The 21,411-nt window shown below is 42.7% G+C and overlaps 2 protein-coding genes across 3 annotated transcripts in view; one reads left to right on the top strand and one right to left on the bottom strand.

The window, feature by feature from the left end:
• The window catches only part of LOC105453234 (ELAV-like protein 3), a 43,521-nt gene that overhangs the window by 19,461 nt on the left and 2,649 nt on the right, over positions 1–21,411 (bottom strand). The window contains exon 1 of one of the 2 annotated variants that reach the window (XM_011695013.1): positions 5,246–6,526. The exons of the other annotated variant lie outside the window; for it this stretch is intronic. The gene's annotated coding sequence lies outside the window, so the exon portion shown is untranslated. Of the gene's footprint in view, positions 1–5,245; positions 6,527–21,411 lie in introns of those variants that run through there. 2 annotated transcript variants of the gene reach the window in all.
• LOC105453260 (cytosolic carboxypeptidase 6) lies at positions 12,087–19,548 on the top strand. Its single transcript, XM_011695053.1, has 8 exons — positions 12,087–12,227; positions 15,625–15,989; positions 16,682–17,115; positions 17,290–17,493; positions 17,637–17,860; positions 18,051–18,246; positions 18,594–18,977; positions 19,075–19,548. Exons 1-7 carry the CDS (start codon positions 12,212–12,214, stop codon positions 18,910–18,912), a joined length of 1,758 nt encoding a protein of 585 aa, XP_011693355.1. The 5' UTR covers positions 12,087–12,211; the 3' UTR covers positions 18,913–18,977; positions 19,075–19,548.

Below are 21,411 nucleotides of genomic sequence, written 5' to 3'. Positions count from 1 at the left end.
AGACAGCAGGAGATGTGTCAGGAGTTCTATAGCTTGAAAATATCATTCCAACTGTAGAATTGCGTTAGCAATCTACTCGTTTTTTATACAAATAGATATATTTTAAAGAGTTATGTAATTAAGTAGAAGAAAAATACGGAATTGTCAGGTGACAGATGTTCTTATCATCAACTCAAGAGCTTCGTTCTCTTTTTTTAATTTTAGATTCTCTTTACGTGTAAGGACCAAAAAATTTTAACGCTGCGGATATTGCGAAGTTGTAGTCAACCGAACGAAATCAGGATGTAATCGATTATCCGCATTATATTTGGCGAGAGTTTGTCCCGTAGCGTGCGAGGCGCCTAATCGCGGGAAACGGATCGAAGTAGCTGCATCCCTGACCTTAGCCCGGAGTTTATACCCGGAGATCGAGCCGACGAGTCTCCCGACGGTGTTACGAACCGAAATTACATGGCTCTGACGAAATGTGCCGAGTAAGACTTGGCGGCCGTGCCAATAAACTCGATGTTTTCCGAAAATTTATTTCCGTTGCTGCGTGCGCCGCGCAGCGCAACTAGCGCGGCATCGGCGAGGGTATTTTTACGGGCGAGTCGTGTCGTGACGCGTCGTCGTCGTCGGGGGATCGATGAATGAGAACGGAAATGTGATTCGCTGGACCGTTCCGTAGAATCCAAGATGCAGAAAAAATTCGAAAGCGACGAGATGACTGAACGAGTCTAATCGATCGCGAATCTATTCGTCTTAATGGATTCGCGATTAACGAAGCGGGTGACACCACCTCTCGGACCGGTCGAGTGTTGTCGCGGTCACGCGGAAGAAGAAAAAAAATCCCGGATCGCGCCCATGACCATACCTAATGCCAAGCGTCGCTACCTATTGGAGGATCTATAACGTTTGGTCAAGGTGGAGAACAAAAGGGAATAAAAGTTTAGACTAGGGCACGGCTGCTAACAGATGCGGGACAGCATATGCAAAAAAGAAGTGGCGTACACGTGTGCGTGTAGCCGTGTACCACACGTACATGTACACCACTCGCATGCAAATCTTTTCTTCCCCCGAAATCAGACGCGTCTCTTTTTAAGCCTATGACATATCCCCTCAACTACAGGAAAAGGAACCGACTTAAAAAACACTTAATTCTGTCGAGGCGGTTAACTAATAATTATTACATGCACGGAGGAACATTTAACTTTTAAACTTTTTAATAATGAATGTGAAAATATAAAAATTGACCGTGTGACGCTCACGTAAATTCATTAATAACTAATCTAAGAATCTACGGTCTATGCATTATGGTAAAATGTACGTAATTAATAAAAAATGTATTAGGTGTGTATAAACATTAAGCACACATGTGTGCACGACAAATACCAGAATTATTTTACAAGATTCTAAAAAGTGCGAATACGCCGGTCACGTGGCGAACTCGTGAATCATTCCTGTCGACGAACGCAAACCTCACCCTCCTTAGTTTAGTCACAATCCAGCTGTCGAAGCTACGTACGTTTTCGGGGGTAGGTCCCCGACATCATCGGTCTGGCACGGCGGGCACGAGCGTAATGCCACGGGGCTATACCTTGGAAACGATAATTCTGCCCGGTAACTTTTTCTGGGGTCATCGAACTCTTAACGAGATTCCGTCGATATTCCCGACTCGAAATCGATTTGGCCTTACACCAACGGAGAACGAAGCGCAAAGTTATTTACAAGTACCGAGAACACTCGTAAATATAGCGTCACGCGAAACATTTGTTGATTTAATAATGACACAACTCAACTTCTATTTTTGCAGATGTAATTATGTTCCTAAGTATATATATATATGTATATATATATCGCATATATGTATCGCAAACGAGACTTTCTTACTGGCTGGGACATCAATTGTATATATATACAATTGATGTCCCAGTCAGTAAGAAAGTCTCGTTTGCGATACTTATCGCCCAAGCAATAGAATTTCGCGCGGTAAAGAAATGTGTCGACCATTGCGGATCATTAAGGATCGTTTAGTCGTACTGATATCGATCGCGATTGAAGATATAAATAATAAACTGCCTGTTATAGTATGCAAAAAGAAAAATAATAGCCGATTCTCTCACGATTAGATTAGATTAGCTCGTAACGCGTTAAATCGGCTTTAGCGAAGGTAAATGATGCTCTAGGTACAACGGTAAAGTTTTAATGTTAGCGATTATGGATGAGTGAAAACATCTAGAGATACCGTATACGAGTTCCGTAACAGCCTGTTAAACGCGTTGGCTCTGAGAACAAATTTGTCTAATTTTAAATTTGACTTTTTTTTCTCGCGTCACCTTTTCACTATTCAAAAATTTTTGCGTAAAAATGAAATTTAAGCATTGACCAGCTTATCGTTTTCACAGTATATTTATATTTAAATAAGCAAATAATTTCTAACTTTAAACTTAGTATTTCACAAATCATAGAATCTCTTTTCTATCTCGAATCGTCGCTGCTCCAGTATGTACAGGCCCACCACCTCTAAGTGAGCGATTTTTTTTTAAGGGAAGGTTCATTAATCCGGTACCGTGTCGTAACGCCAAGATTACACGTGATCAATTCCTCGCCCATTTTCTCATGCGAGAGAAATCGCCGGTGAAGTATGAAATGTGTGCTCTAATTAAAGCTTCAATGCGTTCACGATTGATTTTTCGTGACTCACGGACAATTAACATTTATAATTGGAATTGATTTAATAATAATTATTACGATAAATTTAAATTTAATTTTAATTAAAGTAAAATTTAATATATGTCATCTTCTCCGCGAGGATCTCTCGTTGGAAATAATCTAATGAAGAAAATTAAATTCTTTATTTTTCTCCGGATACAAAATTCCCGAAATATAAATTAAATTTCGGCTTACAGTCAATTCATTAGTGAACGTAACAAATTAATTTTCCGATAACTCATACACTCATCGGAACAAGCAGTTTTAAGCGATCGCGTGAATCTGTTATACATTTCCTATTTCGAGCAATGATTACGTGGTCGTCGTGCGACGTGTTACGGCGTATCGGAGACGTATGTGTACACGTAATGCATATATTACGAGTGCGTACGTGCGCGTCTCTGCAAGGCGATCATATTGTACACGATGTAGGAAGAGAAACGAGAGAGAAAGAGAGGCACGGAGAAGCTCCATTGATTGGTCGGTGGCACGGTGGAACGTTGCAGCTATCCTGGGGGTATATGAACCCCGATATATACGCTTCTCTCTCCGCCATTTCCTCTCTCGCCCCCTCTCCCTTTTTCTTTCCCTCTCTCATTCCATCTCTCTCCCTCTTATTCGTCTCGCGTTTACCCTCGCTACGATTTTACCCTGTAGTGAAACGCAGGCGCGTCACATGGACCCAGAAACGATCAATACGAAGTTCCCCAACCAGACCTAGTCTCTCTCGTTCCCTCTCATTCGTTCTCTCTCTCTCTCTCTCTCTCATTTTCTCTCTCCTGTTGTCTGTTTCTATCTCGCTTTTTCTCAATCTCTCACGGTTCCATCTTTATGCCAGCCTTTGCGACATCGCCACTAATCTTTGATATTTCGACGCTCCGAGGATTCTATACCAGACACGCGGAAAACGAAGCTCATTGTTCAGTCGAAACTGATGAAACTTTCCGCTTTCCGCTCACTCTCGCCACTCTTTGCGCAATTTTAGCTCGAATATATAAAATATACAATTCTTATATACATACTTATTAAATGTTAATTAAACGTGCAGCTAAAAAAAGAAGAAAACATAACGAAAAGAGAACTTACAATTAGTCATTTTCCTAATTTTAAATTTCCGTATGTTTACACGTGTGTTTATTTGTTGACATGAAAGAACAGCTTCGATTTTGGAGCTCAAACCTCGCCGAGATTTGTTCTCCATAAAAAAAAATTGACATTGAATCTGGTATTCGCACAGTTTCTGCAGTTACTTATAGTACTTAAATAAAGAGAAAAGCGGTATCAATCGATCTCCATCGGCTATATATCGTATCGGTTATATAGCTCTCCCTCTCTTTGGCTCACGCACCATTGTAATCGAGGCCGTCGCGGACGGAAGTGTCCCTCTCGAGACATCCTGCTTGTCCTCGACAAGGACCGGCGGTCCCGGTCCTCGCTCCATCCCGGGTCTGCTTGATGCCACATCGTGCATCGCGAAAGTTCGTCGTCTCCTCTCTACTGCGTTATTTCAATTTGCTGGTTTTCGGTCGGTACGTCGCAGGATCGATAAGGGGTTGGATCAGGAAGGAGAAAGAGAGAAAGAGAGAGAAAGAAAGAGGGAGGATGGGAGGACGAGAGGGAAGGGGGCGAGAAGTGTGCATGTATATGTTTTATGCGTATACGTGTATGTATGTGCGTATGTTGCGACGTTGGTGCTCCCGCGACAGTCGCTTTCTAGTGCCACGCCCAGGGAGAGAGAAAGAGCGCGGTCTGGTGCACACACAATATCGCGCCGCGGTGCGTAAGCGTCAGCTGCTGGACGCAACCGTTTCGCGGTTATGGCGGACCGATTGACGTTAAATGCAACAACTTTGACTGGGCTTTGATCAGCTCCGCCGCGTACCACTATTTTCACGTTGCGCCCTTGCTGATGCATCTCTTGCAGGGGATCACGCAATTTTTTTTTTTTTTTTTTTTTTACAACGAGGCCCTTCCCGCGCGGATGAGACCTTGAATATTTGTGGCGATGCACTTTGCGATCAACACAACGCTGTAAATCAATTTAATGAAAATCACTCAGTTTTCTGTAAATCCCAATATTATTATTTATTCTATAACTTTTTTAGTCAATATAATTAAAATGAAATAATAGCAATATATATGGGTAATTGTGGAAGAAGATTACGCATTATGTGGCAATGTATGGATGTCTGTTTGAGATTAAATTGAGATAAATAAGTTTAATAATTACGTAAAATATAATAAATTGAGAACAGCGACGGGCACCAGCACGAGGGAGCACCATAGGAAATTAATTCTTGGACTTAAAAGGATAACCTAAATGTGATACCGGAAGATACCTCGCACGAGAGGGATCCCCACGGTACGGAGGACGAACATATACTTAAAGATCCGGCAGCCGATCGGCGTACGATCGACGTACACAGATCCGCTAAATAGTTAATAATTATAACGGCAATAATAACAACAATAATAACAAGATAATAATAACAATAATGATAAAGATTCGTGAGAATCACAGAAACAACGAAAGTAAAGAAACAAATGAACATACCGGTTAACGATGAAAATCAGTGGTTGGAGGATGCCGATATCTGGGCGCAGAACGGAACGGCGATGGGTTCTACTTAATTATTTTTATTTTCCTCTATTTACGCGCGTTATCTCGTACGTATTTCGCGGCTGCGTTTCCCGTTTAATCTTTGTACTAGTTTTCTCTTTTTTTTCTCGCTCTCTTTCAACAAATTTCTCAACAAACTTTACGACGCGACTTGGAAAGAACGCCGAACCGACGATCGCGCGATCAACGTGGAGGCCGGTTTTCGTTCATCGAACACGAGTTCCGGCATCGAATTCCGTCGAGAACGTAAACTCGGGTGCCGGTTTATTTGTGAACACTTGATAACTATAACTCGCGACAGGAGATAAACAAATCTCGCGCGCGACGAACACACCCAGTGTCTCTCTTTCACTCCCACCCCCGACCAGCAGGACGCACTCCTATTTGTCCCTCTCTCTCTCTCTTTCTCTCTCTCTCTCTCTCTCTCTTTCTTTCCCTCCCTCTTTCGTTTTGTCTTTGCTGGTGCCTCTTCTGATTAAAGGATCTTCCAGCTGACGATCTTGTTGATCACCCTACCAGTTCCACGTTAACGCGCTCAACTCTCGCTCTCGCGTTATCACGTGAAAAGATCACGCACCGTGTTACGCGCCGATTATCGTATTTTCGAGTTATTATCGCGACGCGTTAAGCCAATCAGAGGGATCGTCGATCCAGAAGGGTTATAAATGATCGGGACATCAAGAAGACGCTCTTTGAAGCGAGACAAGTCGGGAGTACGATTTAATAGAGAACGTAGGGGACGGGTCCAGGGATCGAACAAAATTATAAAAGATCGGAAGAATATGGAAAGGTTGTTCCTCTGCTTTATCTTTGGCCGATTCCGCCCGGCAAAACTTGTCTTCCCACGCGATATATATTCGCGAGATCCACCGATTTCGCTTTTCTACTTTCTCTCCGCGCGAGTTTTTCTCGTGACAGTGTCACCCGAACGGCGAACGACAATGTCGCTCGCGATCGACACGTGGACGGGACAAAGCAGCAGCAACAAACTGAACGTTAGAGGACCACGATAACGATGACGATAAGAGCAACAGCGACGACTGTTCTTTTTGTGACGACGAACGATACCGAACCGAGTTTTTTCTTTCTTTTTTTTTACGCCGAATTGAAGGGTCAGAAATTAGGAGATATGCAAGCAAATAGTAAGAATGTTGCGGATATAACGGTGTCTACAACGCAATGCCTTTATGTGGTGCGGTAACTAAACTGACGAGTCTGAGTCCCAATAGCGACGGCTGCACCCTCCGAACGCCCGCCGCCGCCGCCCCCACCGTCTCGGCTCGTCTCGGGGGTGGGGTAGACTCAGGGGGGGCGAAAAGAATCGTGAAAAACCCTCGGTCGAGGGAGATTGGCGTCGACGCGATACACGCAGACGCCGTCGTCGTCGGTGAAAGGTGAAGGAGAGGCCGGGAGCAGCGCGGGAGAAGAGGTCGGAAGGGATGCGAAGGCGGAAGAGGTCCGGGAGAGGTGGAGGGTGGCAGTGAGGAGTCGACGGTGTCGAGAAAGGGGTGGAAATTTTCGCGCAAGCGTGTTCGGCGGCCTGCACTCTCCGCATACCGACCACCGGAGGTTGGCTGGACGGTTCGTCGATTGGTTGGTTGGTTGGTTGGTTGGTTGGTTGTTCGGTTCTGTGTGCGTTGCCCCGATGCACATATTTCCAAACATCGAGCGCGCATCACGGCGCAGCTATGGAGAGATTTTTTTAGTCATTATGCGCACGAGACATTCCCGTGATAAATGATACTTGCCCGGGTAGGGGGAGGGGCGGGAAATGAGGGCCCTATTGATTAAAACAATCGTCCCGGGAATTTACGGGAAATTACTACCCTCGCGTCGGTCACTGCACGAATAAATGCAGTTATACATGGATGTTCCATCGACTGATTCAATTCAAGACCTCCATAAAATGATCTTTAACCGCACCGTTCTTACAAATCAATAGACCTAGTGACATTTCCAGAATTGAGAGTCTTAATTTGGGTATTTGGCGCAGGGTGCAGTTCGATCAGCCCTAAGAGTGTTATGCTACAAACTAATATTTTATATAACTAACATATGCTAAGCCATGAGGAAACTGTTACCTCTAAGTTCCTAAGGAAGTATATATGAATAATTTAGAAATATAAATAATTCAAGCAACATGATCGCGGTTATTTATAGATTAGATATCGATAATTGTACGGAAAAATATGGGTCGACATAGAAACGGGACTCCGTCTGCTCATGTAGCTGGACGATATTTCACCAGTCTCCGACATCTCCGTTGTTAGAGTAAAAAAAAGCTGAAGAGAAGGGTGTACCATATAAGTGAAAAATATGGGAAAACTTCATGAAAAACGATAAATCGGAAAGGTAATAAAATTTGTGCAGAGATGTTTGAAAAGTGAATGAGAAATATAAAAAAAAATAAAAATGTAAAATAAAAATAAAAAATTAAAATGGAGAGAGAGAAAAGTACAGAGAATTCCGATTATTAGAACAATAAAAGCCAACTTCCAAACTATTGTACTCATTGTCAGTTATAGTGATGGATTAAAAAAGACAACGAGAAAAAGGAAAGATATTAGAAGAGCGCGAAAGAGTGCGTACAATTTTAGAACGGGAGCTAGTATCTGTTAACTGTATAGCATCCATCACACAGACCGATCGATCGAGCTACATTACGACGGCCGATCTTCGCGGGAAGCTGGCATGATTAATATCATGAGTGCATACGAACTTTTGAACAACCGTACATTGCCTCGATTATCGACGGGAGGAGACGGGTGATCAAAGAGAAAGGGGAGAGAGACACAGAGAGACGGACGGGGGTTCAGGGTGAGAGTAGTAGTCGTCATAAATACGCACGCGCCAAATAGGGTTCACGCAATGGAGGGGTTGATGAAGAACTGGATGGCGCAAGCGCCGGACAGAGGGTGTAAAAGCTCGCCGGGAGTGCACGTTCCCTCGGCAAATGGCTTTTCGGTAACGCAAACGCGGCCAAATTTCATCATACGAATTTTGTATTCCACTTGATAAAATAAAACTACACTTTTCTCTCTCTCTCTCTCTTTCTCGTTGACATTTTCTCACTCACGGTGATGCCCAATTTGGTCGCGAGTAATAATAATTTTTTGCAAAACACTGCCAATATCGAGATACATCTCTTTGCGATTTGGTCAATTAGAATTGCGCAAAACGCTATCTGGATGAATCACGCAAAACAGAATTCCATCGTGCGAATACAATACACGTTACTTTACAAAATTATACAAAAAAGTTACTTAAAACAAATTATAACAAAATTATCACGATTTCTGTTTGCGGTATGATTCCTCTACGATAAAATAGACCTTCTTCATTGTATTACAGGATCTTTACACGTTATCGAGTTAGTATCAAATGGCAGAATGAATTGCTCGTACGAACGTGCGAGTTTAAAAAGTCCATGAAGCAAACGGCGAACGGCGTTTATCTCATGGCGGCGATCTCATCTGCGATCAGCGACCATGAACGATAGCGCGAATATATGAGGCCTATATCGATCGCTTCTTTTTTATTATACATGCGTAGGTTTGTTTGCTTCTGTAGTGTTAAGCGTCCGTTAACGAACCTCGTGGCGAACGATTTCTTAATGAGTCACGTCATGAAGGTAAGGATCGATAAATATTGGATATGATGATGTATGTACATGTAATTGGTTTCGTTTGCGTCACATTTCGATATTACGAGACGTAAGAGATAGGCGAATGGCGAGTGGAGCAAAGGAGTCGCCGTTGTGGAACAAAGGGAATAAGAGAGAAAGAGTCATTGGGGAGAGGTGAAAAGGGACGAGGGAGACAAGGGGTGTAATCTAATGGTAAATAGCACGTATGCATATAAGGGTCAGTCCAAGTGCGTCAGTGGCGTAGGAGATTGAATACTGCTTATCAACGTGCGCGAAACAGGCAATTTTGTTAAAAGAAAAAACTTCGTTGGATATATTATATAACTGAACGAATATATGCGGAGAAATGTATAAAATAGTCAATCCTACATTATCAATAAGAGCTTAGTTTATTAAAGCGTAAACAATATGTTACGTTTCAAAACTTATGTTTTCGTTATTGTTATTATCACATTACATAGAACTTGTTATCATAATAATAATATAATACAATTATAATTTATTATAATATTATATAAACATTTTATGTTTTAAAATTATGCAGAAAATATGATAGCAAATTTAATATTTAACCCCAAATTTACTTTTTCGTGTGTTTCGTTCTGTATTAATCATCTTAAATTCAAATATTTATACATATGCAATATAAGTCACAGAAAGAGAAAGAAAGAAAAAGAGAAAAATAACTCTCGTGTAAAGTCTTGACATATTATATTTAGAAGCGTCGGCTGGAAATAACAATGAACGATAGCAAAGGAACTATGCCTATCCCCCGATCCCTTTTAATGTATATCTTATGGCAATCTGTAATCTCTATAATTTCTAAAAAATAATTTGCAAACACGAATTGCAATGTACCTACGCATTTATGACGTCGACGTCGACATCGAAATGCGCTAAAAGTATTGCCAAGTCGTGCCAGTGTAACCGCTCGTAAAACTCACCGATCGCCGGCGATCGATCGGCGCGGGTCGTGCCCACCCCACGTCTTAATCGCCAGAGGAGTCTAGACACCTCTTCCAGAGGAGGTCGCATAAATTCCGCGAGAGGACGGCGCAGCGGATAATTTACGGGGGCGCTCGTCCTCTTTGTGCTCCCGAGTGTCCTGGGAAGACCGGCGCGCCCATTCCACCCCGGGCGACGGCCGCGCCTCCTTCCTACGCCACTGCGAGGGTAGACCGAGGGGTGCCAGCGTCAGACGGAGCCGCCAGCCGGGGTTCGGGGGGATGCTCGGAGGGGACATTGGGAGGGGTTGGAGGAGAGGGGGGGGTCTTTCGAATATCGATCTCTCCGCGTTCTCCCAGTCATTCACTCTCTCTCGTGCAGTTCCACGCTCGTCCCTCTTCCCACTCGTTTCGCGTTGCCAGTACTCCCACAGAATAGTGGAAGGGGTGCGGAACAGGGTGCGCGGAGAGGGGTGCGGCCGAAAGGGGGGCTTCATCCGGAGGTCCCAGCCAAAGCCCGGGGGAGGAGGGCATTCACCAGGGAACGCGTCGCCACCAACTACCGCCACTACTACTACCACCACCACCACCACCACCACCACCACCACCACCACCACCACCACTAACCGACATCCAGAAAAATATCCTCCGAGATCGGAGGGAAATTGGTTTACCGGATCCTGCAGCGCGGCGTTTGTACGGAATTATCCGCCCCTCCCCCACCCGCCTTTTCACTCCTCTCTGTGCCATTTAATTTGCATCCTATCTTTGAAAATTCGTTACATCGTAGTCTCCTTCGATTTTTGTGATATATATAGTTAGATATATATAGTTTTATAAGAGAAACGAGAGAAGTAGGAGAACAGGTCCACACTTGTAGATCAGTTGGCAACATTAAAAATATTTCGTTTTTTGAAAACCTCGTTGTATAAATATCGCAGAGCGTAATACATTAGTTTATCATTCTTACACGATTATCAGTTATTTTTTATAGGCATACGTTGTTTTAATCAAATTTATATTAACATATCAGTAGCAAATAATTATTCTCATACTCATACTTGTTTTATATGTGACATTACGTTATGCCTTGTGTAACAAAATGCATCGAGATCCATTTTCAAAATTCGTTACACGGCGATGACAGAGGGTCGAATAAGTGGCCAGCATCGTCATTCATTGTTCGTGAAAATTGTCGTTCGCGAAAGTGTCGTCCCAAGACGAATAGAATTGCTATCCGTCTGTCTACGTCCTCTCTCTTCCCTCCTTTTTCCTAGCCCCGAGTTATCATCCCTCTCCCGAAGCAGAGTTTGACCAGGGGTATGTAGGGGTAGGTCGCATACCTTACGATCGTGTTGCATGCGTATCTACAGACTGCATAAAATATTGCGTGGAAATAAGACTGTATGTATTCTACAGAGGCAAAAAAAATATATATAGCTTATATATAGCTATAATATATGGTATACAATATATTATATATATCCAACCGTCTCTCTATCTCTTCCTTCTAACGAGTTACATAAGCATACCAACCAGCGAAATTACAGGGAACGATCCTCGAGGCTATATGGGAGTCGGAAATGACGTGACTGGCTGCTAACTAGCGTCTGATTTAACGGCTACGTAAAACCGTTTAATTTTCAACGTTGAGTAACGACCTGATTAACTCTGCGATTGGAAGAAGAACACTATGAAGAACAATTACGCAAAGAATAAAGTCTTCTTATCGATCTCCAAAATATAAAAACCTTATTTTGGAGAATCAATTTCCAGTTTGTCTGTGTTTACCGATTCGAAAAATTTACTGTTATTACCTGGAAAATCAAGTAACGATGGTCACGCGATAAGTTACGCCTATACATAAGATTCGAATGTCAAATACAGTTTTCGTTACTTTAAAAGACAAGACTAATAAATTAAGAATATCATCCTTTGAATATTCAGATTGTTTGCGCTCCCAAATTATTCGAAACAAGATAATTCTGTTTTATAAAGGAATAAAATTCGCGCGCGGATACGTCAGCGGATATAGGTATACTATAAATAAAGGGTTCATTGCGCCGCAAGTTTAATTCACTCCGAAGTAGACCTCGGGTCGGCATTTTTATTTCTCTCTTTAGACAGGTTCGTGTCATCTTATCTGGAACAGTTTACGGTGCAAGATAACCGCGCTGCCCGAGACGCATATCGCATATCGATTCAACAAACCAAGGAAACCAGGATGGACTCGGCGACGGTGTCGCCCAGCGAGCAAAGTCACTGCTCGCATGGTCCAGTCCGGAACAAGTCCCGCCGTGTCCCGCCGACATGTCCGAAGGATCCGGTATGTATTGTATACGTATGTGCTCTTTATACGTCGCCTTTGAAGCAGGGCTCGCGGGACCTATTCGTGACTGCACGCGCTATCGCCGACCTGTCACGCGTCCGAACACGATCTCGATGAATCTCGCTCGCGATCCGTCAAATCGATCGGATCCACTTTGCGAGGGGTCACGCGAGGATCATCACGCGCTTGCTGATTGCACCCTGACATTTTCCATCTCGCACTGGCTCGAAACTCCATCCGCGAGACGTAGGCGAACACCGACACAGGTTGTCAATCACTCGGCTGGAGAGCTCGTGGTAATTCCAAAGACGGATAACAATTGACGGCTTTTTCAAACCGCTTTGCGCACGCGAAATCAAAAGCACGGCTGAAAGTTTCGTTAGTTAACTGAACACGCTTTACATGCCGATGAAGCATGTATGCGAGTTACTTGAGGGAGTTATGGAATTGTATCACAAAATCAATTTCTGATACACACATTTTTTTTCTTATTATTATTTTTTTACTTTATTAATTACATTAATAATTAATTTGACTCTAACTTAAACTGTGTGGCATTTAATTGAATTAGGAAGCTATTTATTTTTACTAAATGAACGTTCCATCTTATCCAAAATGTAAACAATATGTAAAATAATCAACAATAGAGGTTGATTATTGCTGCTTGACTATTTCGAGAAGTCTAATCTTATTCAGCAGATCTGAGTTTGTTCCTTCCCTCGCAATTAATTATTTATTAATATTCACGATTGCGATGAGTTACTGTCATGGAAAGTGATTTGTATCCTATTGTTAGTGATGTAAGATAATTGAACTGTTTATGAATTTTACGAGTATTCCCAGTGTTTGTCGATTTCAATTTGCGATGACATTATTGTGACAGCAATTAATTAAAATAGGACAAAGTGTATCAGGTGGTCTTTGCTATTTTTTCCTAAGCGCAGTAACAGAAATTGTTGGAAATTTAACGTGACTTTGCCGATGTACATTATTGCACGATTTTCTCTCCTTTTTTTCTTATTCTTTCTCTTTTCCACCGTTTCCGGGCTTTGCCATGCTTTTTATTTTTTTCCACTTTTAATTGCACTTTCCGGGCGCCATTCCCGTCGCTATCCGATTTTCCGTCCCAAGAATTTCGTAATATTTCTTCAACGTAATCGTAATAAAACGTAATAGTCATTTCCTTCGGAAAATTGAAAAAAATTCTTGAGCGAATGTTACATTATCGTTGACAAAAACATAATTTATATGATAGTTTCGCAAATTTGGATAACTATGAATATTATATGAATAGAGTAATTAATTTAAAATTCTTAACATTTTGGATAAGATAAAACGTTCACTTATTAAGAATGCAGAAATAAATAGCTTTCTAATTCAATTAAATGTCACACAGTTTAAGTTATAGTAATTAATAAAGAGATTAAGATAAATTATTAATACATATATAATTTTAATTATTTGTTAAAGTTTATTATTTCACGAAGCATTGAATTATTTAGAATAATATTAGTATCATTTAATTAATCATCGATTGTATGGGACTAATAAGTTAAGTAAATTTTTTTTTCTGAAATATCACAAATAGTCGACATATTACGCTAGTTCGAACTCTTGACCATACGTGGCACCGAGGGATATTGCTATAGATAGACAATGGCTAGACAAGATATTCAACGTTTCTTGAAAAGACAAAGTGCAACTCTTTTGTTTCCGCACGATGAATCATTGATGATTCAACTATATGTATCTTGATGTAAAGTTAGTACACCCTTCTTGCGTGCGGCGGAAGACTATAGTGTCTTTAGACATAAAATGCGACATTTGCGTCGTCGAGTAGCGGATGCGATGGAAATAGATATCGAGTGATCTGGATTTAGATCTGCTGGCTATTGCCATACCGAATGGGTTGCGATAAGGGTTTCCACGATAAAGAACGTGATAAAGACCGGTTTGGTAGAATTCTGTCCTGTATGCGATATTATAGCGACGATTGAAAACATGGATTTTCATCATCTAATTTTTTTATATAATTTTTACTTCTGCGTAACATGTATCTTTTTCCTGGTCCATAAAAATATTTATAAAATAATTCTACTATTTTTATTCGCAACAATGGGGAGGGGGGTAATAATAAATATATTCTTACGGATAAGTTCATCGACGACATCATTTTTATATAAATAATTTAACTAAATTACGGAAAGAGAGGTCTGTAATAATATTAATATTTTTGATTTTTTAATGTATAGCCGATTAAAAAGTGTCTAGCAATTTATAAATGTCTAGCAATCTGGCAAATAATTATACAGAGAAATAAAAAGAAGTAAAAAGATTTAGTCTTGTGTAATTCTCGTGAAAAAGTTCATTATATAACGTAATAACGAAAAATGTACATGCAACGGATAAGAGCGTGACGATTCCCGGAATATATACATATTATTCACAGTTAATCGACCTTTAGATAAGGGATGACGTGAGTACCGTTATACCTCGGCCGTCAACTCCGTAATCCGTGTAAAACTATCCGCGACTTTCGTCAGGTCTCTCAATCACGCTCCGCTCTAATCTCAGCATCTGTTGAATCGAATCAATCAGAGAGCGAAGTCGACTTATGAGCTCGCCCCGAATGAGCCCCGGATCTCGTGACCGCAAACGAGTTTTCTCGGTTTAGCCCGGGCTTCGCTCCTCGTGTGGGCGAGGGAGAAATCAGACTGTCGAGAGATCGCACGTACGAGATCTTTGACGCTTGATGGCAGCCACGCGAGTTCTCGCGAGCCGATTCCCATTTCTCTTGCACGGACTCCGTTCGTTCACGCAAGATCGCGAAACCAGGTGAGAATTCCACGAAGGCGGACACGAGCGTGCAGCGAAATCGCGAGGTTCCGCTTTTATCACGTAGGCGGTAATACGTTCCGCCGATGTAGAGCCGGTTTCACGAAGCCGTCAGTCTCTCATTGTCTTCCGTCCGATAGGTCGTTTGCTCTACTACGCTTGCTCTCTCGTCGATCGTTCAGAAAGCTCCGGTCATCGTTCACCGGATAGTGCCGGATAATGTCGCTCTGTCGATAGATCGTTCCGTGTCATTTGGAGAGCTATGGTCTTTTCTTGCGAGGGACGGGATCCCTTGGAGCATACCAGTCTTTATCAGCGCGCCGGTTAGATATCCCTCATCGTTCCACTTCACGAGTCACACGAATAATATTTTCATCACTACGTCAAATTATTTTAAAATCACGAGTCGATTGTGATACAATAACAATATTAGTTGTCTATTTTCTCTTAATATAAAAGTGAAATTATCACGACTGCAAAGTCTAGCATATATCGCATATATTAAAAAAAATGTTTATCTTTCTTATTTAATCATTTTGCTGGACCGCTGTGCTTGTAGACAGTGAAGACAGCGATGCCGAGGGTGGTCTGGGCAACGTAAACAAAATGGTGATGCGACCACCTGGGCACAGCGGTAAAGCTAAAAAGGGCCACATTTGCTTTGATGCGACCTTTGAGACCGGCAATCTCGGCAGGGTGGACTTGATATCCGAATTCGAGTACGATCTCTTCATTAGGCCTGACACTTGCGGGCCCAGATTACGCCTGTGGTTTAACTTCACCGTGGACAACGTGAAGGCGGATCAACGAGTGATCTTCAACATCGTGAACATATCTAAGAGCGATAATCTCTTTCGGCAGGGGATGACGCCATTAGTGAAGAGTAGCACTAGACCGAAATGGCAGAGGATACCGCGAGAACAGGTGTGAAAAATTTTCGATAATTATTGATTCAAGTTCCGTGTATTATATATGGCAATATATGAACTTTAAATTGAATATATTGTTGCGTGATACATCTTTAGTTTCGGACGTTGACGAAGAATGATGTTTTAGTGTTGCTCGATAAAAATTATTAAACTTATTAGAAACTAATAGAAAAGTAATTTTAGAAAAGTGTTTCTATTTCTCAGCTATATATACCTATATAATTCAACTATATTCTAAATTTGCAACTTCAATATACAAGTGCACGTCTATCAATCTAAAGTAAATTTAATCAATTATATCTATATCGCGATATCTTTTGACACAGACATTTCAATTTATTGTAAGTATCGCCGGTTTAAATCTAGAGAAACTGCCAATATCCAATTACTCCATCAAGTAGCAGCAGTTTTTTAAATTAGAATTATCGGCATTGTGAATCGAGTGATGATTACCATCGCTGCCAACATAGCTGATAGCTAAATTTGCATTGGCCAATCGATATCTTCATAAAACGATACATGTCAGTATCAAAACATAATTTTAACATAAACTTTTATTGATGATCTCCCCAAGAAATTTCTCTTGATGCGTACTTTATATAGCTCGCGTTATTAATTCGTATATTTTCATCAACTGCATTAAAGTAATTATAGTAACGCCGATTCGTTTCTCTCGCAATGTTGCAGGTATTTTATTACAGATCCGCGCAGCATCAAAATCATTACGTGCTGAGCTTCGCTTTCGCGTTCGACCGCGAAGACGACGTTTACCAATTCGCTCTGACATATCCGTATTCGTACACGCGTTACATGGTGCATCTCGACAACTTGTGCAGCCGACTATTGTACACGAGGAGAGAGACGCTGGCCGAGTCGATCCAAAAGAGGAATGTAGAGCTCGTGACTATAACCTCCGACCTCGAAGACACGGAACGACCTAGAAAAGTGGTCGTCGTCCTCGCTAGAGTTCACCCCGGCGAGTCGCCGTCCTCCTTCGTGTGTCAGGGTTTGATGGACTTCTTGGTCAGCGCGCATCCTATCGCTCAAGTTCTAAGAGAATACGTGATCTTCAAGATTGTGCCGATGCTGAACCCCGACGGTGTCTTTCTCGGAAATTACAGGTGAGAACGGGAAAAAATCAATATATCTGCGTATAACTACGTGTAACTTTAATAAATCGGCAACAAATTAAAACTCGAATTGAAAACCGAATAATTTTGCAAGTAAACTGTTTCCACTTCTACAAAAGCTCTTCGTCGTAGATAAGAAAATAATGGATCGTTTTTCGCGTTAAGATCTACTGTGATGGGATTAGATCTGAATCGGTCCTGGAACTGCATCTCCGAATGGATTCACCCTACCCTGCTCGCGACTAGAGCGATGCTGAAGTCGCTCGATAAAAATTCGCACACACCATTGGATTGCGTGCTGGATTTACACGCTCATACCAATGCCACGGGCGTCTTCGTCTACGGAAATACGTACGAAGATGTCTACAGGTAACTCTAATCCATTTCAAATAATGTTAAATCCGGAATTCGAAAGAGCGGGATTAGTCGCTACAGCCGCGAAGCGAGAGAATCGGAGCTTAACGTCAATCGCGCTTGTAACTCAATCTGACTCATGGCTGCCAGCCTCTCAGGTACGAGAGGCACATTGTCCTGCCGAAATTGCTAGCTCAACACGCGGAGGACTATGAACTGGGCAACACCATGTACAATCAGGACCACAACAAAGCCGGAACTGCTCGCCGCTATCTGTGCTCTATTCTGAAGGAGCACGTCAATTGCTACAGCATCGAGGTTTCCATGTACGGTTACTACAAAAAAGGGATATCGGGTATAATGCCGTACACGGAAGAAGGCTGTATCCTTCTCACAAGCAGATTAATCATCGTTATATATGAAATACACACTAAAATTAAAACTGCTATGTGAATATCAAAATTTAAATTTTTTAAATCTTGTTAAGAGTTTCGATATTAATTGTACATGAATTGCGTCGAAATTTAAAATCCAGCCAAGAGAAAGTTGAATCCTTAACGGTCGAAATACAGATTACAGACTAGGTCGCAATCTGGCACGCGTTTTTCTAGAATATTACAGGCTCACTGGGCTTATCCCGTCGGGGCTTCCCGATCAGCCATCGAGCAGACGAGCGCGTCAATCCCGGCAGAGACATCGTCTTCCGAGAGAACCCAGACCGAGAACAGTCCGGACTCCGGCAACCTTGCACCTTGCTAGCATCTACGAGTAATTATTTCAACTTTCTCGCACGTAGATGCATCGATCACTCAGAGAGAATGTCACAAAGTATTATCGTAAACCGTTATATAAAGATAAAATTAAGAAGAAAGAATGTCAATATCGATTTATCAATAATCCGTTCCTTCGAGTACGCGGACAAAAGATTGCGTGGGAAGCAAATACTTTATAATAACATAAGACAAGATTGACGGCGCGACAGTTCTCTGGTAAAGAACTCCCTATATAAGCAAAGATCCCTTTGACGTAAAAACGTTAGTATAAACTCAGGACAAAACGATGCATATATTTATCGAGGTAAATTACAGTCGGCTAATCTCGGGCCGAATCGTCAGGTACTTCCGGGAGGAACCTGAGCCGCTCCCGAGCGCTCGTTACCGATCGATGAGTGGTACGCGGATGGGACAGCAGCCCGGAACCGGAATCACGAGTGAAACTGGAACGGGCGTCGGCGGCGGGTGCAAGAGCCCGAGCCACAGGTTCCGGAGCCCCGGGGCACCGCTCGACAGAGTGCAGACCCTGACAGGGCGACCCGCCGAGCCGCGGCTCACCATTATCGATTTCAATCAGCTGACGCGGGGCGGTTTGGAGCTCGCAGCCAACAAGAACAGACCAACGGTCCCGTGCAAGAGAATCGTCAAGTCGCGCAGATAGCGATCGTCTCGCCTCGGTTAAGGAAAGATCCTCCGGCCGATCTCCAAGGACGCGAAAATCTCGCGGTATGTCTTTATTATTTTCTACATAAGAGAATTGCCTCAACGGGAATTGCTTTTTCGTGATTATAACGTTGAGCAATATTGGTTCACATGAATGTAGGTGGTCGAGTAGATGAACCCATCGCATCGATTCGCGCTACTTCTGGCGACGGAAATAGAAGACTTCTCGATGAGAAAAGGAACGCGGAGAATGCACTTCGGATGCTGCCTTTTATCCAATTGCTAATACCAGTGTTTGTTATTAAGAAACTACCGCTTCTCTCTTTTACACCGAATAATTTCGAAAATTCAATAATATCAACAATAGTGCACATTTATTCTTCGTATTACGCAATCGGCAATACGCATTCTTCCACGTACATATCAATATTGAGCATTCTCTTACATCATTCTCGCCTTTTTTCTCTTCGTGAAGGAAAAATAATCTCTAATAAATCTTTATCTTATACTGCATGTTTCCAACTTCCAATATGTACTTGTTACATTTCTTATAAATTGTTTATAATATATGTTGTCAATATTTTATGTATGATGTTAACTACTTCTACATTCAAAAAGGTAAATATATTAATAATAATGATAAAATTGTGTATATATATATATATATATATATATACCTATATATATACACACAAATTATTAAACATCAAATAAAACATATACAGCATGCTGTCACATTATTAATACCACTTCCGAATTGCATCTAAAGCTTTATACGTAAACTATGTATGTTAAAATATATACATTTGTGTTACACATAAAAAAAATTATGAAGTTTATTATACTTTAAAACTATAAAAATTGTTAATACAATCTCATGTGAATTGTTCTATTTTAAGACGGATGGAACAGAGAGAAAACAAATATTCATTAGTCATTCGTACATATGTCTAATCAGTGATTCCTTAATTTAAAAAATTCTTTGATTTTTTTTTTCATTAGAATTGATTTAATATGACAAGTCATAATTAGAAAAGGTTCGTAACCGATCAATACACAAGACTCTCTGGTTTCTTGGGGACACTCGGCATTTCTTGATTTCTGTCAACCACCACACCGAACACGATCACACGTGGCGATCGACCATACGCTCCGGATGCATTTCGGGAATGGTCGCGGCGCTTCCGCCGACACTCACGATCGACATTGATTGCATTGCACGTACCTGAGAGAATGCGACAATTACGTTTCCTAAAACTCAACGAACCCGCGCTCGAGGCACGCGCGCATTGAATGGACAGAAGACGCAGGTACTACGCGACGGCCCGTTACACCTGGCCGGATACGGGCCTAAGGATACTCGGAGACTGGGCGCGGATGTGTCCGTGCATTTAACGTACGGCGACAACGGCGACGGGAGAGTCGGTATACTAATCGTGCTTGCAAATTCAACCACGAACAACGAACAAACGAATTTACCGTGTGCGTGTATACGTGTGGATGTACGCGGTACGTGATGCGTTGTGCGTGAGAGAGCGGGTCGGTGTCCCTGCGTGACTAAGGTGTGCGTGTGCGTTTCCGTATGTACGTATGTGTGTGTGTGTGTGTGTATATTAATATATATATGTATGTGTGTGGGTATTATGTGTGCCGATATATTTGCGGTTATATATTATACGTGTACATGTCAATCAATCGGAACTGAAGAGGAACTAAAACGGAAAGAAATGAAACTATAGCGAAAGAAGGGAGCAGACAAGCGGCCAGTAGCTCTTCTACCCCTGGGCTCGAGACGGAACTGGCCCGTGGGCCGCTCCGACGGGCTCGCGAGACCCCCGTCGACGATCCTCGCTACCCCTCAACCCTCCCTCCTCCGCCGTCTGTCGTAACTCTCTTTCTCTGCCCAACCACCGTCGCTGTCGCCATCGCTCCGCTTGCCCTGCATCCTCGATTCTCGTCTCACCCCCGTTCTCATCTCTCCCCCCTCCCTGCCCGACGTGAGTGCGTTTTCCTCCCCTCCGTGCCGCTCCGTGCATCCCCTTCGAGCCGGGCCGGGCACTTCGGGGTTGGACGAGAACAGGGCGGTGGTCGTTGAACCAGGTATATAACGACTGACGTCTGCGTCGTGCCGGTTGCGCAGCAGCGAAACCGCCCTTACACGGCCGTGCTCTCGCTGTTCCTCCCTCCCTGCCCTCTCTCCTCCCTGCAGCCTCTCGCGTTCTTCCATCGTTCAGTGCGCGGGGTTGCAACCCCCATGCACCCTATCGCTACAGCGCAGCTCTTGCGACGGTTCCCCAGGAGAAGCGACTAACCTCCGCGAACCCGGCCGGGCGGTACAAGCGGCAAGGGGAAGACAAGAGAGGTCGAGGGGGTGCAGGCAGCCGAGGGGGATGGATCTGTGCAACGGAGTCGACGTGTACGCGCGCCAGTGGATTAATATCGGAGCCGCGCTGGATTCGCCAGGGCCGAAATGATTTAATTCCGGCTTTTAATCCGG

The sequence above is a fragment of the Wasmannia auropunctata genome, unplaced genomic scaffold, assembly GCF_000956235.1.
Source record: "Wasmannia auropunctata unplaced genomic scaffold, wasmannia.A_1.0 LD336106.1, whole genome shotgun sequence".
NCBI classification, from domain to species: Eukaryota; Metazoa; Arthropoda; class Insecta; order Hymenoptera; family Formicidae; genus Wasmannia; species Wasmannia auropunctata.
The sequence above is the reverse complement of the archived record's forward strand: the minus strand, read 5'-3'. Positions and strand labels throughout refer to the sequence as shown.